At 44.3% G+C, this 16,249-nt stretch overlaps 1 protein-coding gene across 1 annotated transcript in view; it reads right to left on the bottom strand.

Moving 5' to 3' along the window:
- Positions 1 to 1,663: 1,663 nt before the first annotated feature.
- Positions 1,664 to 16,249, bottom strand: part of LOC146186511 (atrial natriuretic peptide receptor 1-like) — a 60,273-nt gene continuing 45,687 nt past the window's right edge. Inside the window, exons 14-21 of the mRNA XM_084608055.1 lie at positions 14,623 to 14,791; positions 11,836 to 11,985; positions 10,573 to 10,696; positions 7,407 to 7,475; positions 5,403 to 5,577; positions 4,455 to 4,553; positions 3,873 to 3,964; positions 1,664 to 1,735 (exon numbers count right to left, since the gene is read on the bottom strand). Of these exons, the coding sequence (XP_084464181.1) occupies positions 1,664 to 1,735; positions 3,873 to 3,964; positions 4,455 to 4,553; positions 5,403 to 5,577; positions 7,407 to 7,475; positions 10,573 to 10,696; positions 11,836 to 11,985; positions 14,623 to 14,791 (950 nt within the window). The remainder of the gene's footprint in view (positions 1,736 to 3,872; positions 3,965 to 4,454; positions 4,554 to 5,402; positions 5,578 to 7,406; positions 7,476 to 10,572; positions 10,697 to 11,835; positions 11,986 to 14,622; positions 14,792 to 16,249) is intronic.

The following is a 16,249-nucleotide window of genomic DNA, read 5'->3' on the forward strand; positions in this document are numbered from 1 at the left end:
CACAAGTTAAGAATATAGCCCCCTCCCCCACTTAATTGACTTTTTCACTTTTCAATTCGAAGCTTGAGCCTGTATCTTTAGATCACAGACTTGCTTTTAGCCGCCAATCTTCCAACTTGTTCTGACTAGGGTATTCTAAAGACGCACCGGCCTGAACTCTATGGTGTAGAAAGTATTGGTTGTGCCTGCAAATCTGAATGAATGCTGCAATATCCTATCAAATTATGCTCGACTGTTTCTACTGGTTTACCATATACTGCATGTGAGTTATCGTGTTTAAAATTATTTTTGCAGCTTCTTTTTCTAAGACACCTTGACTTCACTTCAAACAGGCGGGCTATCTTGAATTACAATAAAACGACACTTTCATCTCATTTAGTTTCTACGACTTTCATACAGGCCCATAGTCTGCTTTGTTATCATTGACTAAGTCTACTTCCTAACATACGTCCTCTTCCCCTAGTTTTCAAAGCTCCTTGTTTGTTAATTATGGATTCCTGCATACTTAAAGGTTATATTCTAGTCGTTCTCCTCCACGGTGAGTCCCTAAATCTTCATAAAAGACCCTAAAATCATTCTGTACAAGCCCCTAAATCTTAGGCTGCCGATTTGTTTTCGTCCAGCTTTCCGTTTCCCATACAATGCGCTACTCTGAAATACCCACACTCTCGATAAATCAGTCACACATATTAACAAAATTAGAATTTTTTTTTCACTAACGAATAAGAGGAAGGCTAGCAATATTAATTTCACCTGCACATCTGCCTACTATGAGGTAGATCATCTTCTCGGCATGCTTTCGTTCTAGTGTCTACCCTTATGTGTGCTGTGATGTGTTTTTGGTTGTTAGTTGGGTTTGATGCTACTTCCTGGTTGCTTCTTAAATAGCTCTCATACATCATATTAGTGCAATAAATACCACGCACAAACAGTAATCGGGCAGCGTCACAATTGACTAATGTTAACAATTCAGGACCCATATAGGAGAGCAGCTGGACCCCCCCCCCCCCCCCCCTTTGTTTTTCTTTTTTGTACGTTCCCATTCAATAAGGTACAAATTACTTCCTGTCAAGCCTTGATGCGTGCTGCCTTTTACGTCAAGAACACTAAAGTGCTTGTGAATCAAAGTAGCCGATTAGAAAGCTGTGAGAGCAGTTGGGAGGAAGATGCAGTCGGAATCTGTGATGCAGTGCTGCTGTCAAAACGGATTAGCGCTTCCCCCTCCCCCATTTCCCCTCAGCTCTTTCTTCACAACTAATAGCAGTGGTGCCGTACTAAGAAGCACGAGACATGTACGACTAGTCGTACTACATGCCTTATAATGAAAGGGTCCGTTTTGTGCGCTGTTGCGTCGGTGGCAAAATGTATCATGCGGCTCGGACAATGCCGCTATCGACATCAGCTGCCATCTGCTGCCATCTGCTGCCATCTGCTGCGCTTGAAAGACAGATGCTTGAAAATAACTGATGGCGATAAATGGAGGCCTTGTACATACGTAGTCATTGAAAAAGTGTAGCTGTTCCAGTGTCTGCTTTCCTGCCATCCGTATTTCTTACCCCCCCCCCCCCCCCCCCCACGGCCCCTATTCCCCCTATCGGATGACGTTTTCTTTCAGCCACTTTGGCTGGGAAGGCTCCCAAGTGTCATCCTGGTCGTTGCTTCTTTACTGCTCCGGTTCAAGGTGCTTGTTGTTGTTCTCCGCCTCGAGCCAGTAGGTCGTCATGACGCCTTTACCCTGCAAAGTGGACAGGGCGAACAGAGAGAGAGAAAAAAAAAAATGTACGACCGCTCACTGCATCGCCGCATGTAGAGATTCCAGTTTTATTTTTGCAAGTTTTTCAAGAACCTTCAAAAGAACCGAAGGAGTGCCTTTCGATTGAGTATACGCTTGTCCCATATCTCACTCCTTTTTCGATCACCGCAGCTCTGCTAAGGCAGACTGTAGCGCACACTCTTTGCAGGGACGATATACACACTCTATATTGAAACTTCCTTGTAAAATAAATATTAGAAACCTCCTGCCGAGCGGAGGACCGAAACACTGAACTTTCGATCTTAAGGCGGGCGCCCTACCCCTTGGTTACCGCTGAAGACTCTTTTTTTCTTTGCTTCATGGAAATCAATCTCGCTGGCGTGCCAATTGCTTTACAAACGCGCTTAGCGCTTAGAATCACTCGATGCCGAAGTGTATTTTTATACCGTCATAAATCTTGCTCCATCCACATATCAAAGTGTCCGGGAGTCATATACATGCCCCATGGACAGGCAACGATTCAGGTGAATGACCCTGAGAAGCGTGTACCAACCGCACCAAGGTGCACGGTCCTCTGAGCAGAGATTTAGGTGCGTGGCGACTTGAAATGCGGCTTTTCTTCAAACTGAGAAGTCCGATCAGCACTATCAGACCTCACGGAATTGCGGAGTCATTATGTGCAGGCAGAAACCTTACACAGTTTAAGGTACGAGCACAATGTCATTTTTGAATTGTCTAGTGAAGTACACCCGTATAAAAACACAGCATCGAGGTATCACTCAAAGCAATGGTCAACCGTATTTAGTCCATTGGTTGCACAGGCAGCAGTTCACCGACCACGCCACTAAAGCCCCCTCAGACGTCAGCCTGGCCTTGACGGGTGGAGTGTGTGTGGAGTCTAAAAGAAGGTTCTTGCACTAGATTAAATATACATTCGCTGAACTCATTTTAATATGCTTGAGCCAGTAAAGTCAAGGTAAACGTGCCCATACACGGGGACAGGGAATAGTGCATCTATTAGTACCTTTTTTACCTGCCTTTTTAACAAGTCGAACAAATGTTGCAACGAACAGAGGACAGTGATATATGTCAGTAACCATATGCGTAGGCATATGTATCAGCTTCTGGACCTTCGCCTCAGGAAAACTTTCCAGTATCGTAATGTGTGAATTGAGCGAAAAATGCACACTGGCTCCTTCGTCTGCATCGCGCAACAGGGATCATATTCAACAAAAACTGGCGCAAGGAGATCTTCACCACAAAGTGCGACGGGTTTGGAAGTTGAGAGTAAGTAATATTATAATTACGACTCCACTCGGGGTGCATGCTGTGCATGAGTGATTACTAAATGTTTAAAAGGTCCATGCACCACCTTCTTCTAAAGTAAGCAGTCGTGAGCGGATGAAGCCTGACTGCTGAGCAGCCTCCCACCTTGTATAATTATAGGAAAGGGTTATTAACTCCCGTTCTCAGTTTGAGAGGAGACATAACAAATGCTAAGAAGGCATATTGAGTCCATTGTATTGCCCACTGAGCCATTCTCCTCAAACTTTATAACCCGTTCTTCGCATTACTGTGAGTGTTATCGCACCCGCCAAGAACTGATTGCGCATGCTCGTGATACATGTGCAAGCTCATTTCCTGGAGTGCATGCTCCGCGGTGACGGTAACGGCATATAAATGTGCATTTGGACGCGCTCCCGTTTTCATTAACGGTACCCGAAACGCAGATACGTGCTACTTCACATCGACCGAACAGCCGAAGATAGAAATGTGAGCATAAATTAAATCATATTTTTCTATTAACGCTAGCGTCAGTTGTTAAGCCCTATGGAGAATTGGGATTTCCAGGCTAGGTATTTTAACAGGGTGAATAACTTTGGACATACATTCTTTGTATTTTTTTTTTTTAACTAAAAGGTGTACCAAAAAGTCTGAAACGGAAAGCTCGCGTGATACAAACATTTAGAGACCACAGGTATCGAAAAACTCGTTGCCTGCTACAAAGAAAATATCGCGGGGTTTATTTCCGCTTCGCTTTCAGTGCAACCATGAACGAAGAGTATTAGCGTGGCTTCGGGAAAGTTGAGAGACGTGACTTGTGTGATTATGCACTCACCTTCACTTGCACTTCTCCCCTCAGAGTAAGCACGAAGTTCCCAAAATTATCGAGGAGCTCCTTTGACTTCGAGCTCACGTGAATCTTCAGCGCTGTTGAAAACGCATGCAGAAGAGAAAGGAGAACATAAAAAAAAATACGTTTACAAAAGGAGTATGAGTAATCGATCGAATAAGTTTTTTTCTTTATTTCGCCCGCGTTGAGCCGAGTTTGAATTTGACACATATGCGCTTTACGTACTGAAACGTAAAATATCTCGCATAATATATGATAGTATTTTTGGCACATTTCGCAAACTCCTTGAGCGCGCCGATTATCGCCCCAGTGTCACGGAGACAAAAGGTCGCTCGACTCCTCGTTCTTATAATGCGTATCATGGAGTCTTGTGCCTTACTTTCCTTCTCTAAAGTTTCGTTTTGCTTCTAGATGGGGGCGTCTTATGATTGATGACGTTCATTTCCTGCGGCCCGTCATCGACGGCTGACAGGCGGCGCCCCGATGGCAGCACACTTTTGTACAAAGCTGCACATGTCTCCCGAAGGATTTCGCATGGCGTTGCCACAAACTGATACTAAGACTTACGCTCTCCTGTAGTCTCCATGCGCGAGGCAGTGTTGACTGTGTCGCCGAACAAGCAGTATTTGGGCATCTTCAGACCAACTACTCCCGCCACGCAGGGACCTATACGTATAAATAAAGGAAGGGTTACAGTTTACAATAAACTTGCTGCTACCAAGCGGGGTCGGAAAAGGTCCATGAACAGTGCACTGAATTTTGCCACGTAATCTGCTTCTAATTATCGCAGACTACAGTAACTGCTTAAGGGAAGGAGGTAAAAGATATAATGAAAAAGAACGCTGCTTGGAAAAGTAAACAGAATTTTGTTCATCAAACTTACGCTCGAGGATCTTTTCGTGGCGATTTTAGGAAGTTTCAGAAGAGTTCACTGAAGATCTAGCTGCTTCTAGCCATTAGGATAATCTCATTTAGCGCCAAACGGACAAAAGAAAAGAACACGCGTGACTAAGCGAACACAAGGCGCCCGTGTTTCGTCCCGAGTGTTCTTGTCTTTTGTTCGTCGTGTGTTTTGTGCTAAATGAGATTAATATAATGGTTCTAGAAAGTTTCTTTTCGTGAGGTGTAGGCAGCATGTCCAACTTAGCCTGGATTGGAGGATTACCCCGTTGTAAAAGGACAGGTTAGTGCGATAGCAATGAACGAAAAGAAACAGAAAATTGTTGATGAGTAATTGAAGGTCTGGTTTAGGCTATTTCATCTCGGTGAGATGCCACCGTGTCACCTGCCGTCTTCCACCTGTCGCTGTGTACCTACCAAATCTAGTATGTCACGTGTCTCGGTGGCGACAACACTGTGTCGACCGGTCAGCGAATTTATCACTAACCAAGCGGGGTTATTTTTCGGGAAGTGCCTTCTCATGCCATCGCATGAAATCGATGTAAGGAAAATATAGATCGAAGGCGTCGCAGCCTGGATAGAAGCTCCAGAGCAAGCGCGCAGTAGCAGGCTCACCGGAGTGAATGCCGATGCGAAGCTGCAGTTTCCTCTTGGGCAGATGACGAATCTTGAAGGTTTGCAGCTGCTGACGCAGCATTAGCGCTATGCGCGCGATCTCCCGGACGTGCTCATTGCCGTTGCGGATGGGGAGACCGGAGGCGACCAAGTAGGCATCCCCGATCGTCTCCACCTGTAACGATAAAAAAAAACAACATGAAAACGTATAATAAACCATAACACGCGTGGCAGCGACACTTCGTCCCAACCTTAGCACTATGCACCATCATCCCTGTCACCGTACTACCTGAGAAGAAGCGCACCGTGAAATACTGCCGTTGCTGTCCTTAACTGTTAGGCATCCCGTTGCTGAAACACCTTTTCAGATGTCATGCGTTATTAAACCGAGCACAATAATTTTGGTCTGACGTTCTAGTATACTTCTAGCTAGCATTTTAACCAGCCTCAATGGATTATCGTTTTTCGCTTCGTCTGCACGAAAGAAGGAAAACGCAAGACACGCGTATTAAAAAGTTGTGGATGGATCTCATCGTGGTTTCGGTGCCGAACTAAGCCTGAACTACCCTTCTGCCGGAAGTTGTGCGGGCTGCGCCGGTACTTAGTAGTTTGAGAAGTTTTCCCCACTCACGCTGCTCGTCCATAGTGGAAGATCGACTGTCGTACGCTATGCCGATCGCACTCTCGCAGATCGACCGTGGTTGGGGCTTCCCACGATGCAGAATGCATTAGCCTAGCTCAGCTCGTCTCCGTTACGTGCATCAGCTCGCCCTGGTCTTCTTACAATGAATCAGCCTTCTCCATCTTCGGACACGACCATATAGATGGGCCTTTCGAACGAATTGTGTAGCCGTCTGTAGGAAGTATATGCTCAACATAAGTTGAATCGATGAAGCGTAATATTTTATCAAAGGAACTAGCTAACGTTTCACCGCGGTAGGGATGGCTTATGTAGCCTTCATCCTGCGTTTGTGCCTCTTGGCATTGTTTTTCATGCTCGTGCTCTGCGTTTCGTTCATCTAGCAGTCGGTTCATAACACTCAATATTGGTAACTAATTATTGGTGATTGAAAATGCCACCCAAAAACAGCCACATGCGCGCTGCGAGCGACAACTATGCTACTAAATGCATCACACATGATTCTGGGTGCGCACCTAATGGGCGTAGTTTCGAATCTGGTTGGTATGTAAACTTATTTTATGTTTATTGTACTTCCCAAGTATTGTGTGCGGAAGAACGGATGACAGAATGCACAAAAAATACCTGAGCACGACGGTGAAATCCTAGTGAAAACCTAGATCCTCCAGTAAACGAACAGTGACGGGATCACAAATACAATGTTTTGTTGCATCTTTTACTCCTTCGAGCTGGAAAAGCTGGAATGGCTGCCAGCCTACATTTCTCTTTATTTTTACAGCGTTTGCGAAAAAAAAAATATTGTCAGAACTTCGCCGCCTTAACCTAACGCCTAATCCTATGCTTGCTTGCTCTTGCAGGCCACGAAAAAAAAAAAAAAAAAAAAAACAAGGGGGGGGGGGGGGGGAAGGGGGGCCTCCCCGAAGTTTCTTGACTCTGAAAGCCTTTTGAAAAGCCCAATCAAAAGACACTGTTGCTTTCACTAAGTAGCGACATAAGGTTGCACTGCGATGAAGCTGCATTGATATGTAATCCCCGAGAATCCGACAAGGCCAGTGCACCCGGGCAGCCTACGTCATGACAGTGGGATACAGCGTGAGAGGTCATCAAATGAAGTTGTCAGCGCTGAAGTGTGTTGAGTCACGTGGTTCCCCTCGCCACTTTACTCATAGCCGTGCATACAGCGTCTCTTGCAGAGCCATCGCCGCCAATCCGGTAGCCGTGACGTTCGCTGCTGAGTTAAGGGTGATGTAACGGCCTCATTAAGCTCTCGGTGGCGTTAGACTGAGAGCGGGAATGGATGCAGTGTCCGTAGAAAGTTACCTTGAAAGGAACGTTTTTATGGGGTAGTATTTAGAGAAACTTACCTTGTAAGCATCGTGTTTATCTATGATGCCATCGAAGCAGGTGTACAAATCGTTCAGCAGTGTAACCACCTGGAAAAATGAGGCAATGCATTATTGAAAGAAAATATCAATCTAGGCAAAGACCATCACGAGCTGCGGCAGTGGCTAAACGCTGATTTAGAACAACGAATTAGGGCGATGAATAAACCGATCTGTCGATTTATGATCGGTTAGTTTCGACTGAGGTTTCAGAGAAGGCGATCAATAACTTCGATGAAGGCGAGGTGTGCTGTGCAATGTCGGTGTATGGGCGGGGTCTAAACGTACTGGGCAGGCAGGCATCAGCGTTTCAACCATTCTCACGCATTTTGTTTGTTAGGATTTTGCGGTGAGCGTAGCGAAGAATTTTGCTAGTGAATGCATTAACTATTGAATTCCCTAGCGATGTTAGGACTTCGGACTATGCATAACATCGCCAATGACGAGTCCGCTCTTATAGCCCAACGTTATTCCAATTTCACAGGCAAAGACAATGCAGGTTTGGCCAATGGTTTCCCTTTCTGTTTTTAATACTAAGGAGCCTGAAAACACGCAGAAAAAAATGTGTTTTGCCTTTTCAAATGCATCGGCAATGGTTATTTAGAAATGGCAGTCTCCTTGTATCAATGCAGATGGCGACGGCATTTTTAGGAAACGAGCTGTTTCTTTCGACGATTTGGACAGTGTTGATGTCGAAGGTATCAGATATGACTCCGAACACGTGTTTTGCGTAGTTGTTGATCCGAAAATAGACTCCGAAGAAGACAACGACGATGCTTGGCACTCGTGAATGTGCGGGGCGACCTTTGCGCTAATATAGAAAAGCGTGTAGGCTTTTGATGCTTTTTTTTACAATGCGTCTGTATACTGCGCGTTTTAAAACTTTGGGATCTTATAGTGGTTGCACGTGTTTAGGAAAGGCTCCTATGATCACCTTAATCTTAAAAGCATTTTTGTGTCAATAAGGATCAGGAACCGCTCAAACAACTCATGAAATGACAATGACATGAGGAAAGAGGAATTTTATAAATTTCTTTTCTGGAAATAACATGGAGGTGGCAGAGTTAAGTACTTCAATGTTTTCGCTAGTAATGAAGCGTAGATGGTCGAAGCAAGCATTGTAATATTATGGCCGCGACTATAATTTGCAGAATATTGGATGGTCATTACAGCAACACAAAACAACCCTGGCACTGCATGCATTGTCAAAATTATTCCACTTCGACAAATTCAACTCTCGAACTTAATGAATAACATATAAGCTACTCTTTAAAGTATGTTGCCTATATCAATCAATCAATCAATCAATCAATCAATCAATCAATCAATCAATCAATCAATCAATCAATCAATCAATCAATCAATCAATCAATCGCAATCAACCGAAAGCTTTACCTGGCAAAATGACAGGGCCAGAGGCTGTTCAAAATTGCTTCAGTTGGCGTTCAATATCGGTGGTGTTAGACGAACTGATTGCATAGCAAAATTTGAAAACAAATAAAAAATAACCAAACAAGCTAAGAACATAACTGAGATAGAGCGAAGAAGAGATTTACAATTTACTAAATCTGCTTAGCCTGGAGCGAGCATTGTTACCACTTTTATAGTCTTTAAGCAATAAGACACGATCAGCTTTAGGCAACGCATTGTCGAAAATGAACATTTTAAGAACGTCAAAGAAGTCAGGGTAGGAACTTTTTGAAAGACACGTTTGAGTTACGCATACGCCTGGCACTCCGCTCCTGGTCAAGTTACTAGGCCTCGGAAAAACTCATGCAGGTTTTCCATCACTGTCACCTGGGTTTAAGCGCATCGCTGCCAGTGGCGCGTAACACTATACCGCACTCGCTCAGAAACCGTTCTTTCTTCCTGCTGACGGGTTCACACGCCACTGGATGGCGCAGAGCGGTTGTTGAATCCCGGATGACAGCAATTGCACGGTTCCCCATCCGCTACGGAGCACTGCGCGGAGACCTTATTTTTGCGCAAGTGTTGTGCACTTCATGGATGTGAGGATTAGGTTGGCTGTGGTATATTTCGTACCGCTAGGCTGTCACTCTTCATTAAGTCCCTTTCCTAGTATACCACTGCTTGGGAATATATTGAAATATAAGACTCTTTATGGCTCATACATACACTGAATTAAAAGTGTTTCAATATTAGTACATATGTTATTTTCTTCTTCCGCCTACACCGGACGAAACACTTGAGCCTCTTTGAGACACACTGCTCAGAAAACACGCTTCATAGTGTGCCGGTGCGGCCAGCAATACTAGGAAGCTTTCAGAGTTCCTATGCATATTTGTAAAACAACGCGAGCAACGTCGGGCACGAACAAGAAGGACACGGGACGAGCGCTGTCCCATATGCTTTCTGTTCTTGCCCCGTGTTGTTCGTGCTGTTTTACAAATATGCATATTTACCAACCATCCCAACTGAACGTTCTGCTTTTCAGAGTTCCGCATTCACTGGCATCAGTTCAGATTTAAGAATCAAAGTTGCACGTTAATTTCGTCCGCCTGCTGTTTGCCTCTAATCGTTCTTGAGCAATGAAATCTAAAGTTTGACGAAATATCGTTTGGTGGGCATAATTTCATTGAAAAAAAAGTAAAATCGCCGAGCAAAGGTGTCGGGCAGCAAACAAAACAGTTCAGCTTCCGTAGGGTGGGCGCAACACCTTGTCATACATAGGGAAGCCGGAAAAAAACTTTTTTTTTTTTTATCCAAACCTTAGGTCAGAGATTGTGTTCTCGGGATACATTGCTTTCCTATATATTTTGTGTGATTCGTTCACTCCCACTTCATTATACCCTTTACTACACTCACCACTTCGCCCTTGAAGTAACCATTCAGTAGGGTCGCTGTGTTGTGGAGGCTCCAGGCCTCCAGCTGTTGGTAGATTTCGTGTAGTCATCATCCTCTAATTTCTTTTACAGTAGAACGATAAGCCGTAGCAGAGCCAATTACAATTAATAACTGGTCCAAATATGTTATCTTTAGAGTAACTATATTTTTTGGTTGCAAAGTACGAGAAATATAACATGCTTTTAGGCTTTTTTCTGAGTAAAATGCTTCTATTTATTGCTTGTCTTTGAGGTATAACAGAATAAGCCCTTAGTTGCGAACCCTCGTGGATGAATATACTCACCTGCATAGGGGTGCTGTCAGCGGAGAGGGATGTGAACCCGACGATGTCACTAAAAAAGATTGTGACAGATTCGAATGCTTCTGGCTGCACGTGTGAGCCCTTTTTGAGTTCGTCTGCAACGTATCTATAAAGGAAAAAAAAACAGCCATTGAACCATACCAATTCGGAAAGTGGCTCCAAAAAGGGACAGATTTAAGTAGCAATTTTTCGGATTCTGTCGCTCATTGTCATTGCTATCCTCTAAAAAGCTTTTCGTTTCACAATTCTTCTACTTATTCATTTATATCTTAGACTGGGTATGTGTGTGAAATTTTGATACTGTTTCTATTTAAACGATTTTGCTGCCAAGTGGTCGCGCATTTATCAACAATCTCAAAGTTTGTTAACTTGGACGTAGTTTACTTAGGTGACCATGGGTGTCGCCACAATCTGTGAATTAACCCCCCAGCGTTGGTCCCGCCTTCTTCTTTTGTCCCTCGTCTCAGTGATGTTATTCTCCTTAGGATGTACCAATTAGCCCAGCTGTCCGTTTTACTCAAAAAATCGGCTGACCAGGTTCACCGATTTTTGATAAATGGATCGTCTCCCCGGGAACTTTCGCCAGGTGTAATAATAACGATTTCCGCGGAAAACATGGCAAATGCGGCACCTTGAAACGAAATTTAGGTGGAAAGAAAACAATAAAAAGAAGGCTAGGAGGAGAGGTAGAAAAGAAGACAGAAAGAAAGAAAGAAAGACGAGAAACGAATAGAGAGAGAGAGAGACTAAGGAAAGCGGGGAGGGCGGAAAGGAGGAGAGATAGGCGGAAGAAAGAAAAAAAAAACACGTCTTTGACATAGAAGAAAGATAATGATGAATCCCCTTCTGTGAGAAGTTATGTGCATTTAGCGATAAACTTCGGCGTAAGTTTTGGTTCCGGGATAAAGCACTTGTATGTCAGCAAAATGAGGCAAGTTTCTTCATTTTACAGTGTATTTAGCTGTGCTTGCAATGAATGCAGTGAAGTTGAGAGCGCTGAACAAGTGGAGTTTGTAATTTCTTGTTCCCCTATTTATCGTTCCTTGCCTCGTAAAACAACAAGAGGCAACGGCACTTTTAGATCTGACGTCGACAGTTGTACGAAAATTGAAACTAGAATGTATCCAATTCACGTTTATGCAACATCACTCAATCATTCTGACATTCTGTGGATAGCAAGATAACTCTAAATGTCGTTAAATTCTGAGGTCATCTGAACGGAATTAAACCAAGTCCGGCATTTACCTAGGTAGCAGCTGGTAGAGTAGCTCGTCCGTGCGCTGCTTTTCTTCCAGCAGGGACTGCGTTTTCTCTTCCACTAATGACTCCAAATTGTTGGCGTATTGCTCCATCCGCTGTAGCAGGTTGTCGAAGAAATTCTTGCTCGAGAGACCCCTAAAAACACGGAGCGTTATTGGCACTTTTCTGCGATTCCAAATTAACAGTAAGCCGTTAAATAAGTAAGCAAAAATAATTGAACACACTATCTGAGCCCTTGATATAATTAGCAGCTTATACAGTTATGTGTCGTTTAGCAAATTTGGCAGTTTAAGGGGAAAGATGAGACTTTCACGAAGTGGTAAAAAAGTTTAGAAATTTGCGACCGGAAAAATCAATTATTCGGAGACACAAGAACCCAGAGTCAGCATTCTACAGAAACCGAAAATGGAGGCACACTTCAAGCCAAAATGATGCAATCATTCAAGCAGTTAGGCTTGAAACTTATCAACGAGAAATGATGGAAACCTCGTCCAGGACATGGTTTCTGGCGGATCAGTTACGATCAATTATAAATCAATTACGATGAATTGTGCGATATATAAAAGCAGTAACGAACATAATATTGATCGATGGTGAACTTAATCCTAGCGCATCACGTCATCTAATACTTGCTACGAAAACCCGGCGGACAAAATTTTTCCACTACTTAGAAAAGTCGTATAAAGTCGACAATCTCAGCATTCTCATCAGGCTGCAACCTTTGAAAATGATTCCCTCCAAATCCTAGGTTTTCGGAACTCTCAAGGCGTTTTAATATTTTACCTGCGTCTGGACCAGACCACTGCGTGCTCTAATTTTGGCTGAGTGTTCAAAATCTTGCTGCTCAGAGAAGTGCTTAAAAGTACGAGGCAATTATGTGGTCGGCCGTCTTTGTAATGATCGCCTTACATTTTTTTTTGTTGTCACTTTTATGATAGCTATGTTTGCTGACGGAAAAAACGCCATCTTTTAGTTACGTTAGAACGTCATAGTATTGATGATAACGCTGCCTCAAGGTAATTAAGGAAGGATAGATGATGTATGTTGCAGCGCATTGCAGCCACAATGCGTAAGCTGTTGTTCGTAGCGCACGATTAATATTGGTTGGCACAATAAGAAAACTCTTTAAGGGACTTGCGCGGACGATTAGATGGAATTTACACGATAATTATTGCCACAGTCGTTTCGCGAGGAGTTCAAGATTGAGTTCGATAACGAGTTTTCGTGCTTAAACGGCTTTTAGCGATTTCGGTATTTAAGAGTGACTCACGAGAACGAATGATTTGAACATGGAAACGAGGCAAAGGACGAAACGCAGGAAAGAAGTTCATGCATCGTCATTTATGCTTCTCATCGTACTCTCCCTGAGTATGATTTGACGCTGTTACTATAAAAGACCCAGGGCTGCAGGTATTTTGTCGCGAGGACTTTCATGCCGGTCTAATTTAATTTTACTTGTGAAGAGGAAAAAGTGTATGGGGAACATTTAAGTCAGTGGCATCGTTATCGCTGCGCGCGTTGGACCTGACTGTGTTCGCCGCTGATCTTCCCAGTCTGAGTATCTCAATAAAGCCCCATCTTACATACTCAAATATCGCCAAACTCATTATTCATTCTGGTGAGTACAAAAACAAAGAAGTTGTTTTGAAGTCTGTCAGTTGAGGTCTGTCAGTTTGAAGTTTGACAGTTGAGGTCTGTCAGTTTGAAGTTTGACAGTTGAGGCCTGTCAGTTTAAAGTTTGACAGTTGAGGTCTGTCAGTTTGAAGTTTGGCAGTTGAGGTCTGTCAGTTTGAAGTATGTCAGTTGAGATCTGTCTGTTTAAAGTTTGACAGTTAAGGTCTGTCAGTTTGAAGTTTGGCAATTGAGTTCGGAGCGCTTCAGAGAAATTAGGGTTTGGAGAAGAGCTCACTTCGTCTCGTTCCTAGCAGAAAGAATATTTATATTCGAATCAGATGTCAATTTAAGGAGCGAATTTGCAAACCAAAGCATTCTACCTCGCACACATCGGCACGAGTTTTTCTTTTTTTTTTTTCAATGCAGGCATAATCGTGTGTTATAAAAGAAGTAATTCCACAAGTATCACTTGGCAGCGAGGTACAATACGTTAAGTGCTTAAGCGTGCTCTGAAATGCGCGTTTTGAGAACAATGCCTTGGCGATATTATAGGTGTAAAAGGACGCAGACAATGTCTTACAGGCACATGCAAACTAGCGAACTCCACCACACAAGGCTCCTATCGATAACACTATCAAAGCGATTTCGGTACCCACCATTACTAAGACCTCAGGCCACAGGTACAGGTTCGCCCACTCTTAGTTTCAACAGGATCACTCACCTCGGTGCGCCATTGCGCCCGACCCGATCACGCAAAGAAGCTGTAGGTGGCAGGTCACACGAAGTACGACCGTCAGGTGTCCCTGTTCTTGCATCACATTACTTCGGTATGCGGCCGCGTCCGACGTAATGGCGCTTCGAAGCCAGGGGCAGTTTTGAAACTAAGGTTGGACAATCTCGTATGCGGCACAAGAAATAGCTTGGCGAAGCCGTAGCCATTCATGCAGCTTGGCTGCAGCTGGCGTTTCATCGCTATAGTGTGGAGTGTACAAAAAGCATAGTTATAAGATCCTATAACAGTTGCAAAGTCAGCCCCTTGTGGCGGTGGCTGTCTACATTTGCCTTCTTCCTTTCACGCGCTGTTCAGTAAAGCTTCTGGGAAAACTCGTTCGCCAGCTTAGCTTGCGTTGTCTGCGCACAGAAGACAGGGCCGCTCACTTGGTGATCTTTTTTACGGCGTGTCGGACCTCGCCGATGGTAGGCCTGTCCGAGGGAGCCTCGGCCCAACAGGCGCGCATCAGCCGGAGCACGTCGGCGGGGCACTCATCTGGCGAGACTTCAGGACGGAACGGGGGCGTCGTGCCCATCTTCACGCGGTCCAGGATCTCTGCGGGGAAGCACAGCGCTGTAGTCATACAGTGGCCGCGTTAGCCACTGCACCGCGTGCATATCGTTGGTAGCGCACTTGACAATTGTCCTCATTCACTGAGAAGATATTGTCAAAGGTGATTCAAGAACTAATCTGCAAATTCTTTTCACATGAGAACTTGTTACCAATGGTTTCATGCTACTGAAACGAAGTCGAGGTCAGTCGCTTTGCACCAGCCATGACGTCAATACAGTAGAGCCACGGTGTCATAGCTGGGAGTGAGGTGTACTTTTAGAAGAATTTGTCTTTTCGGTTTTGTGACTACAGTTAGTGCGGAAAAATGGAGTTACAAAGAGAATAGAGAGTTTTAGCTTACCGTGATCCGCGATCCGCTACCGTGATCCGCCACCGCGCGTTCCACTGCGCATGCCCAGACCCCCTTGACGCCGATAGATGGCGCCACATACTGGATGTCAGCACACAGACCTACCGCGTCGGGACCAATCAGCTTGAGCGCACGCCCACGCGCAGTAGAGAGTCGCGGTGGCGGATCGCGGAACACGGTAAGCTAAATCTCTCTATTACCGTGCCTACGAGCATTTTCTATTTCTTAAGTAGTGAAGCTGCGCAACAATGTTTGGGTTTCTCTGACCTACAGCAACTAGTCTTGCTTGACCTGGTGACCTGTCGGCCGTGGCTTTACAGGAACAACAGTCGCTATAAAAAAGCCACATCGGCCACTTTTCTTGTTTTCGCTGTAAACACCGACAGTATGAAGAACAAAAACATTGGTCTGCATCGGACCTCCATGTCACTATGTTCTTTTTATCACGAAGTCTGATCTTCCGAATGACCTCGTTAATTCAGGATGTACGAAAATTGTTTCAAGTCACACCAAAATTTTCACTGAGGTGTAGGCGCTCGTTTTCGGAGCAATGAAACTGTCCTCCGTGAGTTACAGCCATTTGTGCAAAAAGCAGAAATTGGATATGTTTGTTTTACTTTAGGATCAAAACAATGAGGCCCAAGTGTTTGTCGCTGATAGCGTGAATGTTTGATGTGGTGAAGTGAAAACATTGTCACAATTCACAACGAAGTTAGAACTTGATGGTAAATCTTGAGGACGTGGACGAGTGTGGCGAATTGCTGAAGAAAAGGTTGAAGCTACCGTACGGTTTCCCACTTCTCGATTGTGGTTCCTACTCTGGATGCAAAAATCCACTCTTGATAAAGGGCCTAGAGAAAGCGATGGACAGCGCCGCCATACAGAGAGAGGAAAACGAATTAATGTATGACTAAGTTGTTTCATTCAGGGTTCAAAGTCACTATTTCACGGGCTCTTCTCTGGCCCCAAACTCCTTCGTGGTGACCTTTTGCACTCGCGGCAATACTCCGCAATTATGTCACCGAAAATAACTGTCTCGCAACGTCTATCTACACGTTTATGTCTTACTAAAGGTAGTATGTGGCCAGAAA

This window comes from Amblyomma maculatum, chromosome 6, assembly GCF_055883805.1.
Source record: "Amblyomma maculatum isolate TAMU_Amacu chromosome 6, ASM5588380v1, whole genome shotgun sequence".
Taxonomy (NCBI): Eukaryota; Metazoa; Arthropoda; class Arachnida; order Ixodida; family Ixodidae; genus Amblyomma; species Amblyomma maculatum.